This window comes from Camelus dromedarius, chromosome 23 (assembly GCF_036321535.1).
Source record: "Camelus dromedarius isolate mCamDro1 chromosome 23, mCamDro1.pat, whole genome shotgun sequence".
NCBI classification, from domain to species: domain Eukaryota; kingdom Metazoa; phylum Chordata; class Mammalia; order Artiodactyla; family Camelidae; genus Camelus; species Camelus dromedarius.
In genome coordinates this window covers 22,197,748-22,210,727 of record NC_087458.1, presented here as the reverse complement: position 1 = coordinate 22,210,727, position 12,980 = coordinate 22,197,748, and the positions used below count along the sequence as shown (strand labels likewise).

The 12,980-nt window shown below is 42.9% G+C and overlaps 1 protein-coding gene across 1 annotated transcript in view; it reads right to left on the bottom strand.

Moving 5' to 3' along the window:
• Window positions 1-12,980, bottom strand: part of PAPPA2 (pappalysin 2) — a 244,170-nt gene that overhangs the window by 38,236 nt on the left and 192,954 nt on the right. Inside the window, exons 18-19 of the mRNA XM_010992885.3 lie at window positions 12,599-12,734; window positions 10,779-10,888 (exon numbers count right to left, since the gene is read on the bottom strand). Coding sequence (XP_010991187.2) covers window positions 10,779-10,888; window positions 12,599-12,734 — 246 coding nt within the window. The remainder of the gene's footprint in view (window positions 1-10,778; window positions 10,889-12,598; window positions 12,735-12,980) is intronic.

Below are 12,980 nucleotides of genomic sequence, written 5' to 3'. Positions count from 1 at the left end.
GGCTCTGCTGCGTAGAAACGATTCTTGTTTGTGTTCTAAAGTGGGTCCCACTAAAACTCTACTTAGCAGTGGGCATGACTTTCATTATTTAAAATACAAATGTTTCACACTTTGTTGCTGTCATCAAGTAACAGTAATGGCAAAATGCCATAACTTGAGCCCTTAGAAATGCAAATATATGGTAACTTTATTCCTTCTCATACCAGTGGATCCACTAAAGACCCCTGGTACCCCGCCGTAGTCGGTCAGTCACGGATCTGAAGATTCACCAGTCCAGTCGCTGCCCTGAAAAGGCCCACGGTCTGCGGGGGGGGGGGGGGGTAGCTGGCAGGACAGCAGTTCCTCCACGTGAAGGGATGCTGAGCCTCGGCCGACTCACGTGACCACCACAGCCAGAACTCAGCAGAACACTCTGAACTGACAGTACCAGCTCCTCTTAGGCCCTTCACACCTTCTACCCTACCCACCATCTTTGCACATGCAGGAGAAATTCTAAAAATACACTGCAAAGGGGAAAACAGAAGAAAAAAAAGAAAAAGAACGGAAAAGAGTCTGTCTTCACTTTCAATTCTTCTTCTCCAATGCTCTTTCCGCTTATTATTTCCAATTTATTTTCTACATCTTTTTATTTTTATGTAATTTATTTTATTATGTGATACACGTTCACAGTAAAAAAAATAGAGAAGTCATAAAAGGCTACACAATCTCCCTCCTACTCCTGCTCCCAACTACCTGAATTTCGCCCATCTTATTTTTAGTTCTTTTTTGTAAAATTACAGAGATAGCCTGTGCACATACATGCATATATAGAATTATTTATTTGCTCATACAAATTCTACAATACTATCATCTTATTTAGTGCGTTAGTTTATTGCTGTTTGTTTGCCTTGCTGTATTTCACTTCATAATGTTCCTTAGTCTTCTGTTCATTTTACGGTATCTGCGACGCTGCATTCTACTGACTGCGTATTATTCCACTGCGTGGATGTAACCTGACTTAACCACACCGTATTAACGAATATTTAGGTTATTTTCAGTCTTCTGCTCTAACAACCAAAACTTATAGATAAGTCATTTCATTCACATGCAATTATATCTATAGAGTAAGTTCATGATAGTAGAATTGATGACACCCATCTCAGTGATTTTTCTTTAATATTCTATAATTCGGTTTTAAGACTGGCAAGCTTCTTAATCTCTGTAACTGCAAAAGTTTCTGGCACCTGTGTCACCTGCTACCTAGGTTGCAAAATCCCTGAGAATAGGGACTGTCTCCCATTCATACATTTTATCTCAGTGACTTAGGGACAATGTTTAACAAGCGTTTGTCAACCACTAAATGGGATGGTGTATCTCTCGGATTCTCCTTTATCTTCTGGCCTATAAAAGTCATTCAGCTCGTAAGAAAAGATCTGCATGTAGAATTAATCGAATAACTACTTATTGATCAAAATTGGAGGAAAATTTGAAATGTTTTTCAGGCCCTAAATTTTATGGGCACGTTTGCGGTGGGGTGGTGAAAGAGGGAAGTGGAACAGGAAGAAAACTAGTGTGAAGGAGGCAGAGAAGGACTAGCTCCTGGGGAGGTGTGTTAAATTAATTAAACAAGGAAGCCATGACACTGAGGCGGCGCTAATGCCCTGGTGGCCTGCGGAAGCAAACCAGAATCTCAGCCTGTCAACGCTTCAAGGTTTTGAAATTGAAACTAAAGGACAATCAGCCATGAACCACCAACTGGGCTTTCGGCTATAACCAATCAGCAGTTTCCTCGCTTTCCTTCCATCTTCCTCTGAAATAAAGTCTCTCCCCAGCTCCTGTTGGTGGAGCACTCCCAACCCCTTCTGGTTTGGTGTTGCCCGACTCAAGTAGATTTTTGCTCAGATAAACTCTTAAAATTTTTAGCATGCCTCAGTCTATCTTTGAACAGTGCAATATGACTTCCTTATTTTCTGGAATACGTTTTTTTTAAATTGAGTTATAGTCAGTTTACAATGTTGTGTCAACTTCTGTCATACCTGAATATACATATATTCATTTTTGTATTTTTTCACTGTGAGCTACTACAAGATCTTGAATATATTCCCCTGTGCTATACAGTATAAACTTGTTTATCTATTCTATATATACCTGTCAGTACCTACAAATCTTGAACTCCCAGTCTGTCCCTTCCCACCCCCTTTCCCTGCTAGCAACCACAAGTTTTTATTCAATGTCTGTGAGACGGTTTGTCTATTTCTGTTTTATATTTAAGTTCATTTGTCTCCTTCTTCTTTTTTTTTTTTTTTTTTTTAGATTCCACATATGAGTGATATCATATGGTATTTTCCTTTCTCTTTCTGGCTTACTTCACTTAGAATGACATTCTCCAGGAGCATCCATGTTGCTGCAAATGGCGTTATGTTGACATTTTTATGGCTGAATAGTATTCCATTGTATAAATATACCACAACTTCTTTATCCAGTCATCCGTCAATGCACATTTAGGTTGTTTCCATGTCTTGGCTATTTGGAATACTTTTGATAAATTATAACCCTACATATTATATTTGGAAATCTACAGAGAATAACTGAAAGATCATCTTATACCCTCTGCCCAATTTTATAAAATCTTAACATTTGCTGTATCTGCTTCCAGAGTTTGAGCCACTAGAGATTCAATTACTGTCCCCTAAATGTGTCTCTCCAACATCATTCTCCTTCCTTCCTCCCTATTGTTAACAACTATTCTGAATGTTAAAATTATTATTTCTACACATTTGTATATGATTATAACTATTGTTGTTATACTATAAGCAAGCCACTTCTCAGATGAATCAATGGTGAACAATTAAGTGCCAAGGATTTGTTTGGAACTTTTCAAAAGGAAAAGGTTTATGAGAAAACCAGTTTAAAGATTTCCTCTGGGTTGGGTCATTTTAAATTTTTTGAAAAAGCAAGGGATTAAAGAGAAGACAGGAAGGAAGAGCAAAGGGAGAGCTGAAGGGAAAGGAGGAGCAGGGAAGAGGGAGAGAAGGAGAGACAGACAGACAGACAGAGAGACAGAGAGAGAGAGAAGGGAGGGAGGGAGACAGGAGGGGAAGGAAAACCGGTTAAGAGTTATTAGGATGGTCATAGAGCTGGATGAAGGCTGTTGCCTGGTTAAATGTCTTGTTAAAAGTCACAAGACTGGTGGTTAGCCAACATGAAGGTCTAACACCAAATTGCTCAATTGTTTTTTTCGTCAGGCATAGTTACTTGACAGAATGGGCTACTAATCACATCAGACCACAAAGTTCCGCTCCTGCCCAGGTTTTTGACGATTTTCTTATTACCATATATGCATGCAGCTCCTAAATCAAAGACAGCATTATTCTGCATATTTACTTGGATCAAAGCACATGCCCCTGCAGTCGGGTTTTTGGTTCCTTTTCGCTCATGCTCCAAGGCTGTCTTGTCTACTCTTCTCGAGAGAAGAGGGAATTGATGCCTGAGGCTTATCCAAGCAGAGAGGGAACAATGCCAAACTTAAAACTGATGAAAAAGAAGATCTTCTCATGACTCACGTCTGAGGGATTTGTTCTCCCATGATGTGTGGCAAGTGTCACTGGAGCTGTTACACACAACTGCTCGCATCAAGAGGACACTTGAGGTCAGGGGAGGCCAAGGATTAGGAGACAAGGAGACAGACAGGAGGGGGAGACACGTTAGTGGGAAACTGGCTCCTGGGGAGTTACTATCTTCTATTTCTCTCCCTGCTTTTCTCTTTCTCTTAAAACATTCTGGTTTCATTGAAGGAATTATTAATTCTTGGGGGACCAACTTGGGAAAACAGTCAGAAATTTTAAGATTTGTTTTGACTGAGCAAATCTGTTGAAAAGCTGGGAATTTGAGAGAGGGATTCCATTACGTGTTGAGAATCCTTGCAAACCTAATGTGTGTAGCCACAGGAAAATCTCACTAATTTGGACCTCCCTAATTCCTCATTATGATACCTAGAAAAAAGAAAAAGTATTGTTCAATCTGTGAAAAATGAATTTATGAAGCAAACTCACATGATACATTACGATGGATCCTTTTGTACTTCAGAGACATTTTCAAACACAATTTAGAAAACCTCATTACATGCAAACAATTGCTGTATTATGTGCAGAAAATAATCTCTCCAAAAGACCACTTCTTTATAGCTTTAAGTCAAAACATCAATTTTCCTATTTTAAATAGGAAAATCGCAAGATCTGATAAAACATTCTCCAGACACAGTAATTAAGGGCAATAATTTAAAAAATCAACCTTACATAGCCTTTTGGGAAAAATACAAAGGTTTGCCATGAGCAATGGCTCTGGGGAGGTGGGAGCCGAGCTTTGCTACGGGCTCTTTGGTTTCCGACAGCAACCTCGTTCTGAGCAACGGGTGGAAGGAGTCATGCACTGAGGAGGTCTGGGGATGAAGGCGAGACATTCCTACCCTCAAGACTCTGACAGTTTGGTGTTAGAATAACAGAAAAGAGGAAGAAGGAGGGGAAAATGAAGACAAGGAAAAGCAGGGCTCAGAACAGCATGAAGGGCTCGCAGTGGAAGTCCACAGGGAGCTCTTCCCACGCCCCCAGCTCAGGCCCCCTAGACCACCAGGCAACCAGGTACTGCCCGAGAGGCACAACAGGGCAGTCTGGTGGCAGCCTCGTTCCTGGGTCTGAGCGGCGGTACTGATGGTGCAGCTGGCTGTCTCCTGTCTGTCCCAACTGCCAGATTCCCCTGCTCCATCACCTGGACCGGCAGGGATTTGCTTGACAGCCAAGAAGTCCTTTTGTTTGGCATCTTCTTTTTCTGCAGGGCTATTTCTCTGCTGATGCCATCACCACGGAAAGGTCTAAGTCCCTGAGTGTAGCAGGTGAAGGAGGAAGACACCGTTACAACAACAAAGGCCCACGGAGTCCGTTTGGGAATCTCAAATCTTTACCTCTGGTTTCCCACAGCCAGCCTGTCCTTGAAACATTCAGAAATGATCGTATGTGTTCATCCTTGCTCTCTTTGTCCCACAACCAGAGCTGTCAGCAATTGCTTCTTTGGTCAGAGCTGTTCCAATAGGAAGCACTGCCGGGCTACTAATTGTCTTCCCAGCCCCGTTTGTAAAAAGGACAGAGAAAAGGCGAACAAACGACCTACACATTTCTACCTAGACACACACACACACTAATAAGCAAAGAATTTATAGAACAATATTTTTCTTTCTTAGAGACAGCTGGTGATGTCTTTTCAGAGACGCAGGGAATTTCCGAAGGTAAGATTTGTCCTAAGTGAACTGAAATTTCAATTTTTCATAATTCAGAGGAACTATGAGTTAGCAAACTGCAAGACATTTCAAAAGGGTTATTTTGAATTTTTATAACAACCCCTCAAGACAAATAACACTCCATCGTCACCCTTGCTGGTGAGTGGACAGAGGCTCTAAGGGGTAAGGTGCATAGTGTTTGAACTCCGGAGGACCTAACTCTGCCTTTTATACCAGTTGCTACTTTGAATTGTTTCTCATCCAAACCCCAGACTACGTAAATCCTCAGAAATTCTTCCTTTAATGAAAGGTATATTATTCTAGGAGTCAGGTATCATTTTCAGGATTAAAAACCAGTAGAACCCCCTCCAGAGACAGGCAAGTAAACTGCATAGGAACCTGAAAAGTATACTTGATTGTTCTTTAAAAACAAACTCTTTCACAATAAGGAAAAGCAGAATTACAGGCAAATACCTCTCTATTTTTGTTAGACTCTACGGGGAGGGAAGGGAAGTGTGGGAACAAGTTGATTCTCATGATTGGGGGAAGTCTTTTCTATCTGATGGGCAAACTAACCCAAACACACACTAGGAAATTAAAAAAAAAGAGAGAGAGAGAGAGACTACAGCTAATAGGGTGATTCAGGGGAAATCACATCGAACTTGGAGTCAGAAGCTGGTTGCATTTTCTCCATTTCTTGAAAGCTATGCAACCTTGGACAGATCATCTAGCAACATTTAATTTGTTGGTAAAATAAGGATAATAAAATCTTCCTTTCTTAGTTTATTGGTCTGTGATAAGATTCAAATAAAATTATAAATATATAAAATGTATATATATATGTTATATATACAACTTTGAAGTCAATAAAGCCTTATCCAAACGTAAGACATCATTTTTATTACAAAGAATGAAGTCATTGGAAGCAGACTAGAGAAAATGATGAGGTTTAATCCACTGCTCTGTTATCTTGCCAGATACAAAGGTATCTGAAGCGTGGGAGGTAGCAGGGATTTCCACGACATAGGAGATCATCATGCACTAAACAGACGAGCCCGGCTCCAAATAGGTGTGCTTGTACGTAAAATATTTATGTCGCCAGTATTTTATTTTATAGTAGCAGTGTTTCTCAAAGCATTACGGTGGAATTACCTGGGGTGCTTGCTAAAAAAGTGCATACCCCAAGGCACGGCCAGCCTTACTCCGAGGCGGGGAACCCAGGTCTATTCCCTTTACAAAGCGCCCAGGTGATTCTTAAGGACACCGGTGTTGAAGACTGAGTACAGTATGGAACGTGCTTCAAGATACGTCAATGTAAGTTAGAAGGTTTTTACTTGAGAAAGACTTTCACTGAATACAACTGCTTTGGTTTGTAAGGCATTCCTTCTCCTTTGTGAGGACGAGCTTTGATCTCCCACCCCTCAAGAGCCATGGGTGCCACAGACGGCAGACGTTATGGGGCCGTCTACGGTCGGTGCACAGTCTCATCTCTGAGGACCTGGGAACACAAGGGTAATGAGCCCTCATCGTCATCTCTTTTGCTTCCACTGACTTCTTTTTCTTGTTTTTCTGTTATAATAAAGGTTTGCCTCCCTAAAGGCGAAGCATCCCATGTAAGCTTCGTTTGTAAGCAGCCCTTCTCAATTTTTATGTATGAAACAGCAGCGAGAACACAGGTAACAGCATGTGCAGCCCCTCGGTGAGAACTAGTGTTACTGTCGATTTAACCCTTGGTTTTCTTTTAACATAAAGAATATTGATTTGGGGGTTCAGGGAATGTTAATTATGTTTTCAACTTTTGAACTTCTGAACTTTGGGATTTTTTTTTTTTTAAAGGAACAAATTACTCTTCTAAGGTAGGGATGAGGTTCATTTTGTGAGTTGCCTCAATTCTTCCCCTCCTTTGTTGGAAGCAGCTGATTTAATTACTTTGCTTTATTTTCACACAGAAATATGACCCAAGTCTCAACGGTGCCACTGAAGTAATCGTGCCCCTAATAATATTGCAGACTGTGACCCACCACTACGTAGTTGAGTTGTACCCCAAAATCATAAAGGGCAGGGCGTGTCACTGCAGATGAGAAAGGCAGGCAGAGGTGAGGGGAAGCAACCCGTCTCCAGGAGGAATGACAACTGATCAGGAAAGGTTATTACGCATCAAACACAAAGCTAGGTTCTATCCCTGTGTGCCTCATCTCACAGGAACTTGATGAATGAAGCATTATACCTATTTTAAAGACAAGGAAATGGAGGCACCGAACAGTAAACCAGCCTAAGGTTATGCAGCGGGTGAATAACAGAGCTCATGCATAAAAAATCAGCTTTTTCCAAAGTACATTTTTTAGTTGCAAAATCTATGATGTTTCTGACACGTTGTCATCCTCAAAATTACGCCTGGATAACCTATTTTCCAAAACCAGGGATTTCCTGACTAGCTCATAGACATAATTAAATGCAATGACACAGATGATAATGTTTGGTGTTTGGCTTAAGAAGAAAATAAATTCCACATTTTCTCTCCAGGCTGGGCAACTTGGAATTAATAAGGATGTAATTACACATAGCAGCACCAAGCTGCTGAAATGCCCCCAGTGTGAAGAGAAAATATACATTTACTTCCAAAGTAGAAAATGATGCTGTGGCAGTTTGTTTGCTTATCCAGCCAACATTCGTAAGACACCTACAAAGTGCCCAGCCCTGAAAGGGGAGCTAGGAATGGAAACCTGAACCTAGAAATGCTATGGAATAGAGGTAAATAAATGATAGTGACTTCCCCAGAGGATAGCTGAGAAAGAGGGAGTTTTATAAAATAGAGGATAGACTGTTTTCCAGTTTGGAAGCAGGCAGGTCTCTGACTGGTACCCCTGCTCTCTTCATGAAGAAAAGTGACCTGCTCTTCTCCGAATGTCCCATTGGAAAAGCAGGGCTGGGAGAGCCCCAGTCACTGGGAGGCCTGCCCCTGGCCTCACACACCATCAACTGTGCCCATCGGATGCCTTGTGGGGTAGATGGTGGAGTGAGTGTAGAAGGGTCCCTGAAGCAGTTCATTTCTCAAGTGGAAGAAACAGACTGAAATATCCCAAGCCATTCCGCCTTTCACTGCTCACAGAGAAAGAGAAGTCTTTCAGCACAGAAAGCGGAGTTTAAGGGACTGACGGAAAGGGTCCAGGCCATCTGGCACCTCATGAGGCGCCCTGAGGCAGAAGCTTGTTCTCCAGGGGACTGTCATTCCAGCTAAACCTTCACAACAGACTGTGGGAAGTGGGACAAAGTCTGGAGAGGCCAGGGGATGGGAGAACCACACAAGGTGTTCTCCTGGCTTCCTCCTTCTCACTCCCACGCAGTCTTCACAGCGCCCTCACACCCGTGGGGGGCCCGTCCTGCCCCCACGGTGTTCTCACCAGGTTCAATGTCCTAAGAGGGGCGCACCTGGCCTGTGGGGTCCTACCTGCCCCTCCCCATCTCATCCTTTCAGCTCCCATTGCCCCTCCCCCTCCCCACCACACAGACCCTGGTTTCAGCCACACAGAACTTCTCACCACTCCTTATCCTCTAGAATGTTCCTCTTGATCACAGTTTCAGGCCCAGAGGAAAAGCTTCCTGGTCCATGATCTTTCCCCAACTCCCCAAAGCTCCTGAGCAGAAGAATGAGTTGCTTCCTCTCAAATGTTCCCACAGCACTTTGACCACAACCCGACCACTTCCCATGGTGCCTTATTATAAATGTTCCATTTCGTGGCGAGATCATAGTAAGTCTTGTAAACAGAGGGACTCTCATTTTTTTCACCTCCATATTCCCAGCACAAAGCACAGTTCCAGGGCATGTGAGTCCCAGTAAGTTTGCTGAGTGACTGACTGACTGACCGACTGAAATAATAAGGTCATGCTAGTCTCCACCTCGCAACCCTGAATCATACTTAAGAGTACTTTTTTTCTGATCGTCCCACTTTGACACAAATCCCTGCCAATAATACGGCACAATTAGCCTGTGACAAAAAAGGATCAATCTGAGAACGCTTTCCAAATGGAATGTGATACATCTCTAGAGCCCATCTCTTGGTGACTCTGTGGGAACAGCCTTCCAAGGGTTTTGTTTCTTAGACAGTCTAATAAAGCAACCATACTCCAGGCTTTCTGATATCTCCACCTTCCCCATTCCAAGAAGACACAATTTACCATGAGATCTTCTCCATTCACACCTTTTGTAGCCTTTTCTTTCTATTTTACATTTATTTGTTTCACAAATATTTATTGAGCACCTACTACATACTAGGCAGTGGTCTAGGATCTGTGGATAGAGTACTGAACAAAACAGACAACAATCCCTCATTGATCTTTTTACTCTAGTGGTGGAAAGAGCCAAAGAAGATAAACAAGTAAAATGCATAATGTGCACGGTCATGATTGGTCCTAAGGAGAGAAAAAAACAAAGCAAGACACACAGATAGCTGGGAGAAGAGAATTCTAGGCAAAGGGCATAGGGCCTGTGGTGGGAGTGTGCCTGGCATGTTCAAGAATCAGCCAAGAGGTCACTGCAGCAAGACTAGAGTGAGCCCAGGAAGGCGCGTGGAAGAGAAAGGCAGGAAGCTAAAGGCATCACTGGAGGAAAACAACAACAACAAAAAGCCATGGAACAGAGAACCCCGGTTTGGGAAGGACGTAGTATGTGGATGTTGAAATCAGTAAGAGTTATGCCAGGAGTATTAGATTAGGAAAAGTGACTATGAGCCAGGAGCTAAAAGGTTTAAGAAATCAGGGGAGGGAGCGACCGGAGGGGTCAGAGGTGACAGCAGCGAGGGTGATGAGTGGTTTATTCTGTTGGTATTAGATTTAAGAGTGGGTGATTTCAGGGGGCAGGCAGGGGGGTTGGTTTGGAAGGGGCATTGAGGAGACAGGGGACAGGGATGTGAGACAGAAAGGAGGGACCAGGGGGCCCCGCAGGGAGGCAGAGTCCTCAGGGTTTCACAGGAGGATGAAAATAAACAGAAAGCCCAGAGAAGAGGTTGCAGATGTCCTGATCTTGCTCAGGACCGACTCTGAATATCTGAAGGCCCAGGGAACAGCTTTCAGGGTTTAGAGAGAGTGGGGAATGCAGGCAGGAAAGGCAACTCTGTTCTTACTTCCTGACTCACTGTCTCCCTGTTTTCAGTTTTTTATTTTCGTTTTTTCTAGCTGATTTGTCCCTCTCCATCCTTCTTCTATATTTGCTCATTTCTTGGCTTATCCTAAGATTTCCCGTCCTGTTTTTTCTATTAGTAGCAATTTTCTCTTTCAATCTCCTTCCTGGATTATCATTCTCTCTGTTTCTGAGTCTTCCTTCTGTATTAGCTTTCAACATTTCCTTGCGATGTGGATCATCTTTTTCCCCCCAAGCTTTTCTCTTTTCTTCTTCTTGGTTTTCAATCTGTCTCTCTAAGAATGACCCACGTGGTTGTTTGCTCTAAGGATGCCTTGAACGCCTCTGAAATTTACTCCTGAGACTACGCTGTCGGTTGACATCCTCGGCACCTAAAAACGACCCTTTCCTCACCTGGACTTTGACGGGTTCCATCCAGTGCTCCAGAGTGTCAGCAGTGACGTTCTCAGGAAGAATGACGGGATCACTGGGGGGGATTACACACGACGGGGAACACACTGCACCTGAAGGGACAGAAATGTACAACGGACACTTGAACTTCCCACAGCTCAGCCTTTTCCTGGAATCAACAGCTTTGACTTTTCAAGAGTAATTGGTTCCTACATTATGGGTCACCACATTAGCACGGCTATAGGCAGGGCTCCTGCCGCTCTGCTGTGTACCTGCAGGGACACTTCTACACCAACTGCTGAAGAGTCACCGCCCCAAGCCAACTCCCTTGCCCCAGTGCTCTTCTTCTTTTTGGTCCAATACGCCCCCTCCTCTGGAATCCGTGAATCTCTGTGTGATGCAGCAATACAAGTTTTAGCTCCTGGTCTCCCAGACTTCCAAGACCCCACTCCAGGACTCTGGCCAGCCAAAGTCTATCCTGATTGGTTGATGCCTTTTAAGTACTCTCAGTATCATTATATGTACTTACAGGATTTCCTGGAAGCTTATAATTGCAGCATCTACTACCTAAAAACTTTACTAGCTGGGGAAAAAAAAAATGGCCCAGAAATTATGAAGGCAGATTTATAACGTCTGCTACACTGAAGATCATTACACTGGCAGCCAAGAAACCTACGTGATTAAAGAGGAAGCAAGGGGAAATCAGAAGCAGAGATTTTGGTCATGTATTGGCCTTTTGAAGGAAAATCTTGCTCTAGTTCCTTGTATGTGGCATCCAAGTAGCTTCTAAAATGCTATTCAAAGAAGACACAGTCTCAGTGTTCTCTGTTTTCTCCTCTAAAGAGTTGATGATCGCCAAGTCTCTTTTCAGCTCTCACTATCTCTATTCCTGTTTTTTGCTAACTTGTATAATAACTCAAAGAGTGACATGACTCTTAAAGACTCTGTATATGTAAGTGTACGACATATTAATGTAGAAACTGGAGGGTAGGGAGATAAGAATTTTCTCATGAAACACCACACAAGAGGCATAGTCGAAGCACCCCACTACTCCATGTCTGACCCAGAGATTTCTCAGTGCAAAAGCAACTTGAAGATGGAAAAGAACATCTCAGAAAATGACAAGCTTTCTCATTAACTTGAATTATACCCACTGGCATGACCCAATTTATAAAATTAAGCTTGCTCGTGCCATTCAAAACTTAGGGTTAATCTCACAAGAACTTCCACAAGCAGTATCTCTTTTCTAGGATGCTTACATTCAGCCAGAGCAGAGTTGAGTCAATATCACTTTAAACCAGCCCTGGCCACAGAGATTTTTAATTTCAGTTATTTCATTAAGAAGTTGCCCCTAGGTTCCGGATCCTGATTCCCTGCACAGAAAGAATGGCTGCTGAGCCAGACAAGCCAGAGCAATCTCAAACTGTTCCTTTCAGGAACTCTCTGCTCCAGTAACAACAGCAGAGAGAACGGAGGAGGCGCCCGGCACATGCGCGGTATGTGGCTACACTTTTCCACCTTTCCTCTTGGAACTACTATTCCAGCCACAAATCAATCCACTTTCAGCCTGCAGCGAAGAGAGTAACATGACCAGACACTATGCAAATGGTTCAGCAGTGGCACCAACATTCCACACGTGTGGAGGAGTAAAAAAAATAATATGAATTTGTCATAAATTTCATTTTTACTGAAGCGACTAAGAGTCAGCTTGCATTTCCATCCATTCCTCAGGGAGAGCAACGGATCTGATTCAAGATCCAGCCAGGCCTAATAAAAGGATTACTTGGGAGCAGAATTCAGCATTGCTTCCCAACCAAACCTACCAATCCCGTATCCCTGTTCACACTTGTACTCCACGAAATTCAGCTCCGAGGTGGGTGGTGGGCATTCCCCTTGCAGGTTCTCACACAACTTGAACTCCTCAGTCCACAGTCCCTCCTTAGTGCAGAGGATGGGGAGCTAGAATATCAGAAGTCAAGAACATATCCATTATTGTTTTGCTCACTTACTTTAGAGTGAGGACAAAAGTGGTCTGATTAAATTTAGTGCTCTCCAACTTTAAGAACCCAGACTAAAAGATACTATTGAAGTAATAAACCATGTTGTTACAGAGTGCCCCTTCCCCCCCAAAAACAAGTCAAGACAATTTTTTGCTGTTTTGATGTGAAGAAATCATGAACAATTTTGTCACTAATGAAATTCATT